Consider the following 7,537-nt stretch of genomic DNA (forward strand, 5'->3'; position numbering starts at 1 on the left):
TGAGTAAATGATGACAGAATTTTCATTTTTGGGTGAACTATCCCTTTAATGCCAAGTGTAAACGCAGCCTTAGTGTGTTTACATCATGTTGAGAAGACGCTGTGTTCAAGGATACCACAGAAATGCAATTCCAACCTTTTACCTTTTCATTTTACCAAGGACTGCTTCTCTAATCTTGGCTTTTATCTTCGTTGGCTTCTTCTATCGTCTTAATTTGGACTAACAAGCTCTCCGAACCACAACCTGTAAGTACCATTGATACGTTATGTGCACATTTTCAACTGAGTGCTCAAAATATCAAGTTTTTGTGCTAATATGTGATGTACACCTAGTGCAGCTTTAGGTTAAGCACGATATTACTGAAGTAGTTCAGATAATTTGCTGTGAACCCACTATTTCCTAAGAATGTGTCGATTAATGTAGACTGACGTTGTTCTCATTACTTTTTTTAATAATAAATAAAGTAGTGTAGCCCACAGATTTTATAATCATTGTGAAATTGCTGATTATTTAACACAATATTAGGACACTTTAAAATACCATATGACCTGCTCTTTAAATGACATAATTATAGGCTATTTCAATTAGTTTTTTTTTTTTTGTTATAAAAGCATTTAAATGTTGGTTGTCACAAATATTGAAGAACAGTAAAAAAAATGTTATATGGTGCATATTTAGCAAAATGCTCCTCTCTAGAGTTAATTTTTCTAGTTCGTGTTCACCGAATAGGTTTTTCTGTGGTAAATGTGACGTTACGTGACAGATTGTTTACAAGCTATTGTCGTCTTTCCACGTTTGAAACACTGATTGAGCGATTTCATGAGACAGGAGATGGATTCGGTAAGTTGTACTCTTTCTTTTAACACCCTAGGATGTTCATTCATGTTTATTTCATGCTATAACCGCTATTAAAGCGGAGGAGACGATCAGTTCACAGCGATCTGTCACTCCACATTAAACCGCGCCAAAACGGCATTTCATATTTGAATATTGTAATAAAATGGACAGAATCTGAGACATTGTTTCATATCAAAAGTAACAAATCACAAAGTGTATTGCAATTTATTGGATGGGTGGGATTGCTACAATGTTCCGTTCATTATCTGACAAGCTAGACTAATCGATTCTTGGGATTTATGAATCAATATTGTTTCATATAAATGAGAATCAATTAAAAATCTATTTTTCTTTACCCAGCCGTAATGTGTCACCCGTTGTTTCTGTCTTTCAGAAGAGCCGACTCTGTCATCAGGCGTCCTGAAGCACTGGAAACTCACTCTATACGGCTCCTCTCTGTCTCATCAGCAGGTGAAAGAGAGACGGAGGTGAGCCACAGAGGACTGATACTCAACATGAGCTCGTTGCATTTACTTGAAGATGTTTTAGGTGTTAAAAAAAATACACACTCTGACTCTGGTCTGTTAGATTCAGCAGTGCAATCCTGAATCAGTTTAGTGTTAATACATTTCCATGCATGTTTGTTTGAATTGTCAGGGTTGTTGAAGATGCCATGGGTGGACAGTATCTGGACAGAAGTTTTGCTCTTCCCTGTCCTCCTGGTATCGACGTTCCTCCTGAAATCGTGAGCCCGTTCACCTCGAGCAGCCTGAAGGTGTGTCTTCCTGAAAACACCAGCATGGTTGCACACGCTGTCACATGTGTAACTAGTGTATGGCTTGAACCGAACCCAATGCATATGTCATTTTGCACGTGAATTTATAGCGTGTTTTGTGGTCTGCAGTCTCTCCTGCTGCTGGGCTGTTTCGCTCTCTTCTGGTCGCTCTATTACACTCTGGAGGTGACCCTCACTCATTGGGACTGGCGTGGATGCAGCACGACGGGACGGGACAGAGGCTTTCAGGCCGGATCCACGGGCCTAGAGGACAGTCAAGTGGTGGAAATCCAGCCCGAGATGGACAATGAGTCCAAAGTCCCGCTCATTGCTGCTGATGAGAACACGTAGCACGTGTCTCCATTTCTTTCGTTTGAAATTTCAGGTTGCACTTCGCTTTTGTTTGCGCATGTGAGCCAAATGCTCTATGTTGAGTTGCCTTCTTTTGTGTTCATGACCATGTTGTCTTATAAGAGTGCCTGATGTTGAGTGCAGTATTTTAAACATTCAGTGCATGATTGAGAGAATGTGTGAGTGAGGTTTGCCGAGTGCTGTGTGGATGATATTTTGTGGAGTTTAATATAATGACTTTTTTCTTGATCGTGACGCATCGAATGTGTCACTCTTAGGTCTATAAATACCTCCGACACTTGAAAGACTGAAAGAGGTTGTTTAAACTGGAGGTCTGCTTACCTGCAGATATTTTACTGATTCTAGTCTGTTTGTCTTTTGTTTTTTTTTACTGAAGTGTGGTATTCTTGTGAACAAGAACTCAGATGGGGTTTGAATAAAAACAAAAAGGGAAAGTGTTTTAGTATCTCTGCATGGGTTACAGTGTTATGTGCTTTTAGACGTGCTCTTAAAATCAACACAAAATGTTGATCGCAAACCAATTCATTTCTGTAATGAGAGGAGTGGAGCTTGATTTCGTCGATGAGGAATTGATTGGTTGGTGAGAAGTCTTTCTATATGACAGGTAGAGAAGAAAATAAGATTGATCAGTGACATTAGCCTAATTTTTTCCCTTTCGGATTAACATGCACCACAATAAGACCAGGAGTGTGTATTACAGAAGTAAATGGGGTTCATTTCGATGTGATGTTAACTTGCAGATATTACAAACTGTTTCTTATAAAGCGGAGAGTTCCGGTCCTTGATTCTGATTGGCTGAGCCGAGTGCCTAAAACCCTCTTAGCTGTTATAAATGCACTGTAAACCATGGCTTCTTGGGGCTTATTGCTTTATTAGACCGCACAATCTGTCATGTTGCACTCAGATGAAATGCAAAATTCTGCTCAACAAAGAATTTTAATTTGACCAGATACGTTCCAGAAGCAGGGATTGACACTGGATATGGAAACTTGGTTTAGTACAGAGTGGTGTTATTCTATATTTATATTTATTACGCTGTCCTTCTGGTCATATTTTGAACAATTGGAGTCCAGCGGTTGGGATGCAGTGATGCTCGGGGAACCGAGGGAAGGACTCATGGGTTCATGATCTGTCGAGGTCTGCCGTAGCCTGTCATGCCAGACTGGGTCGCCCCTTTATTGGATCCCATCTGCAGGCCTATGACATTCTTCCCTTCTTTCAGCTGGCCTTCAGAGAAACCTCTCCGGTTCTCCTGAGCTTTCCTGCAAACAGAGAGCAGACACGTCAGTCCGTGTAATGTGTGCAGTGCTGCGTCCGTGTGATCAGCGGGACTCACTTGAAGAACCAGCTGGGATCTCCGCGGAAGCTGCCCTCATCTTTAGTAACGGCGATGCTGCCCAGAGCCATGAGTGTCCTCTGCACCGCGGCCAAGTCCTTTCCTGACGTCACAGCAGCAGCAGCATGATTAAAGCACAGCTCTTTTGCACAAGCAAGCTATGAAGATGCACATAGATCTTAACTGTTTTGGGATCTAGCAGGGAGACGGTCCGCAGTGATTCCTGCATTTGTTCTAACTGAATTGTGACCCTGGAGCACAAAACCAGTCATAAGGGTCAATTTTGAAAAATACGTAAAAAAACAAAATGTAATAATCACTTTAATCTAGCTTGCTCCAGCAGTTGTACACAGAAGCAGCTCCAGGCTGATGAGGTATGAGGTCAGTGCTGCGCATGCGCCGGTGAGTCTCGTGAAAACCAACATGGATATTTTTCTTACAAAAATGCATCGATTTGCTACAGGAGCCGTGTGAGTCACTTTCTTTTATGGATGGGCGCATTTTTATTTAACTTCTTTTGGACTGAAGCAATGCAACACCCGCTGAGTGCCATTAAACAGCTTGAAAGATCAAAGACTATTTTTAATATAACTCCGACTGGATTCGTCTGAAAGAAGAAAGTCATATACACCTAGGATGACTTCATTTTTGGGTGAACTAACCCTTTAAGACTGCTTTTGTGCTCCAGGGTCACAACTGATTAGATGTTGAATGTTTGTTTGTTTTAATAATAACCATTGTCCGTGGCAACAGAAGATACCAGTAAATATTCGAAGACGAAGAGATGCTTGTTTTTTGGTATTTGGAATTATGGGTATTTTGGTAATTAAGGGATATTATTAAGGGATTTTATTGTGTAACATCAATCCCTGAACGGATAAAACACCCATTAAACCTTCGTTACAGTAGCATTAGGGATAATTTTACAGTCTCCTGTGTCAGAAATCAGGAGATCATCAGCACATTTGCTGAATTCCTCACTGAGCTCCGTTTGTCTTTTCGTCTGAAAGAAGAAAGTCATATACACCTAGGATGACTTCATTTTTGGGTGAACTAACCCTTTAAGACTGCTTTTGTGCTCCAGGGTCACAATTGATTAGATGTTGAATGTTTGTTTGTTTTAATAATAACCATTGTCCGTGGCAACAGAAGATATCAGTAAATATTCGAAGACGAAGAGATACTTGTTTTTTGGTATTTGGAATTATGGGTATTTTGGTAATTAAGGGATATTATTAAGGGATTTTATTGTGTAACATCAATCCCTGAACGGATAAAACACCCATTAAACCTTCGTTACAGTAGCATTAGGGATAATTTTACAGTCTCCTGTGTCAGAAATCAGGAGATCATCAGCACATTTGCTGAATTCCTCACTGAGCTCCGTTTGTCTTTTCCAGTCCGGAGAGCATTTTTCAGGAACAAACAAGTGTTTTATTTCAACTCTGATGTACAGTGTTCTACACCTGGGTTGTTGTCCGGATCATTTCATTTGAAAGGTTATTGCTGAACTAATAAGAAACCATATTTTCCACACCTCGGGCCCAAAGTATCATGTGTAGTATATATAATGTTTTCATGCTTTTGTTCTTGGACTTTTTCTTAAGCTATTGCCTGCAATTCAAAATATATTGTTATAGTTATTGTTACTGATTCTAAACCTAAAGCATTATTATTTTAACCCTATTACAAATGTAAAAACAATAGAAAAAAAAGATAAGTAAATTCTGGCATCGTCAACTAGCTTTAAAAATTAAACATTAAATGCCAATGCTGTTCCATTAATGAAATGTAGCATTGCATCAGTGTCTCAGCAATGGATGCTCTGCAGTGAATGGGTGCCGTCAGAATGAGAGTCCAAACAGCTGATAAAAACATCACAATAATCCACAAGTAATCCACAGCACTCCAGTCCATCAGTTAACATCTGGAGAAGACAAAAGCTGAAACACATCCAGCATTAAGACGTTTTTAACTAAAATACTGACGGCACCCATTCACTGCAGAGCATCCATTGCTGAGACACTGATGCAATGCTACATTTCTCCAAACCTGATGAAGAAACAAACTCATCCTGATCTTGTCAAGAAAAAAAAAGGAGACAAGCAGTTTGGAGAATTGATGGATGGAGGATATTACTGGGTTTAAAGTAAAAGTCTACTAGACCTAACTACTTTGTACTAAGAAATATTATGCAACAAAAAAGGATTACGACACTCATGCAGATTCCAGTGTGGTTTGATCTGTCACTCAACAGGAATGTTATTACATTTTAGTTGGTCTTAGCATTTCTCGTGCCAATGTTGGAGTCTCTACTTCAATGCCTATTCATTTTAGCTGCTTTTTATTTATTATTATTTTTTAACTGAATAGCCTAGGTTCAGCTAGCAGCTAGCTTTTCACTTATTCATAATTTTGTCAAAACACTTTTTTTTTGGAATTACTAATACTAATTAAAAATGACTATTACTGATAATTTATGAGATGACGTATATCTTTTCTAAAGTATTATTTTTGTGAAACTACATGTGCTGCTTGCCTCGGCCAGGACACTCTTGCAAAAGAGATTTTTAAATCTCAAGCTTTTTTTTATTTTCTTGGTTAAAGGTTAAATAAAATGCTGTCAAAGCCTGTTTCTTGGCAGCCTTTTCTTAAAAGTACACAACATGTTGCTTGCATGATTGCCTTGAGAGCACCACACATGCATGACTTACACATCCGTCTTTGAGCCAGGTCTGGAAGCCCAGTTTTCCAGCCTCTGGTTTTCCAACCCCAGAGCCGCACTGAGTCACGATCCACTCCACCAAACGCACCTCCAGCTCAGGGTCGTACTTCTGCTCGATTTTATCCTGCACCTGGCGGCTCATCCCATAAGATGGACCCTTGTTTGCCATGGTTGAAGTTCCCTGCGTAGAGGAGAAGTCAATAGTATAACATAAAGCTTCTTAATATCCTCCTGACTACCAGCTATGGAGTTTTGTCCTCTGTAGAGGACATTATGTTTTAGCAATTTCTCTGAGACGTTACATGCCACAGTTGTAAGTCTGGATGTCCTGTACAGAGCACATTCAGGGCTTTCCAGAGATACCAAATGATTGGATGTTTCACCGTGACCACTCCCTCTCCTTGGTCTTTAAAAATGGCTGACATTAATTTAGTGATCAAGTGTAACACCCTTATGGAAATATGATTATATTTTGTAATTATCATTTAAATCTAATTTTCAAATTGTTTGTCATAAATCAACATCTCAGGAAAATGTTATGGGGTTTCAAATCAAAATATGCCCTTCTGTTATGAAACACGATGTCGATTTCATACATGTCCACTGTAGAGGACACCAGGACTTAAAGCATGTTTATTATAGTTGAGAATCGTCTTTATATAAAGTTTGGTATAAAAAATGAAAATGATTTGTGATTAAAACAAAAATCAGTTTTTGTCTTTTCATGTCTATTCATGTGTTTTTATTTCTTAGAAAACAGGACTTTGTAAAGTCCCGATGTCTTCTACAGAGGACATGGCATAACATATGAATAAAATATCATTTTTTATCAATTTTTTCTTATGCTCTAAACAATGTAATGCCATGACAAAATACTAAATTCACAAAACAGTTTTTTCCTGGTAGTCAGGAGGATATGTGCAATTCCATGTCGGATTTCTTATATTTTTGTATTGTTTTTTTGTTACAGTGTAGTCTGTCTGAAATGTTCCTCTGTCAAATGTTATTAGACATTTTCAACATGAATAATGCTTGCTTGTTGTTATATAAAGATATACAACAAGAACACAAGTTGGGGAAGTTTATCATTATTTTACCTTTCCTGAAATCCTCTTCTCCTGAAATTTTAAATGAAGCTAAACACCATCAGAATAATGTGGGGAAAAGCCAATGATGCAATTGGAAGCAGCCACAAAGCCGTAAAATCAGCGTACAAATCATGCTTATAAATATTGTGCGGCGTAAACAGTCCAACATTTCCAACGGCAAACAGTTCAGCACAATTATAAAAAAAATATGCTGTGTCAAATGGATCACTTGAGCTAAACCGTTATACAAAAAGCAACCAGAGAGGCAGAGGCTGAGAGATTCACATGTTCATATAGTCCTTGAGTGGAGGTGGATGGAGAAATCAGTACTGTACAGCTGAATATGACAGGATCAGATGAACATGCTCCTCCAGAAAAACCATCAGTTACAGCCACACATCTCA

General features: G+C 38.8%; 2 protein-coding genes across 3 annotated transcripts in view; one reads left to right on the top strand and one right to left on the bottom strand.

Annotated features, from left to right (window-relative positions):
• The window catches only part of LOC107720442 (proprotein convertase subtilisin/kexin type 7-like), a 23,406-nt gene extending 20,624 nt beyond the window's left edge, over positions 1 to 2,782 (top strand). For both annotated transcript variants that reach the window (XM_016528140.1, XM_016528139.1), the window contains 3 exons: positions 1,232 to 1,325; positions 1,495 to 1,612; positions 1,742 to 2,782. In XM_016528140.1, the coding sequence (XP_016383626.1) occupies positions 1,232 to 1,325; positions 1,495 to 1,612; positions 1,742 to 1,963 (434 nt within the window). In that variant the 3' untranslated portion in view covers positions 1,964 to 2,782. The remainder of the gene's footprint in view (positions 1 to 1,231; positions 1,326 to 1,494; positions 1,613 to 1,741) is intronic.
• A 56-nt stretch (positions 2,783 to 2,838) lies between these two features.
• LOC107720410 (transgelin-like) overlaps positions 2,839 to 7,537 on the bottom strand; it is a 5,535-nt gene continuing 836 nt past the window's right edge. The window contains exons 2-6 of the mRNA XM_016528107.1: positions 6,035 to 6,226; positions 4,225 to 4,323; positions 3,560 to 3,571; positions 3,321 to 3,478; positions 2,839 to 3,246 (exon numbers count right to left, since the gene is read on the bottom strand). Of these exons, the coding sequence (XP_016383593.1) occupies positions 3,099 to 3,246; positions 3,321 to 3,478; positions 3,560 to 3,571; positions 4,225 to 4,323; positions 6,035 to 6,226 (609 nt within the window). The 3' untranslated portion in view covers positions 2,839 to 3,098. The remainder of the gene's footprint in view (positions 3,247 to 3,320; positions 3,479 to 3,559; positions 3,572 to 4,224; positions 4,324 to 6,034; positions 6,227 to 7,537) is intronic.

Source organism: Sinocyclocheilus rhinocerous, unplaced genomic scaffold, assembly GCF_001515625.1.
Source record: "Sinocyclocheilus rhinocerous isolate Xijiao unplaced genomic scaffold, SAMN03320098_v1.1 scaffold601, whole genome shotgun sequence".
Lineage (NCBI taxonomy): Eukaryota > Metazoa > Chordata > Actinopteri > Cypriniformes > Cyprinidae > Sinocyclocheilus > Sinocyclocheilus rhinocerous.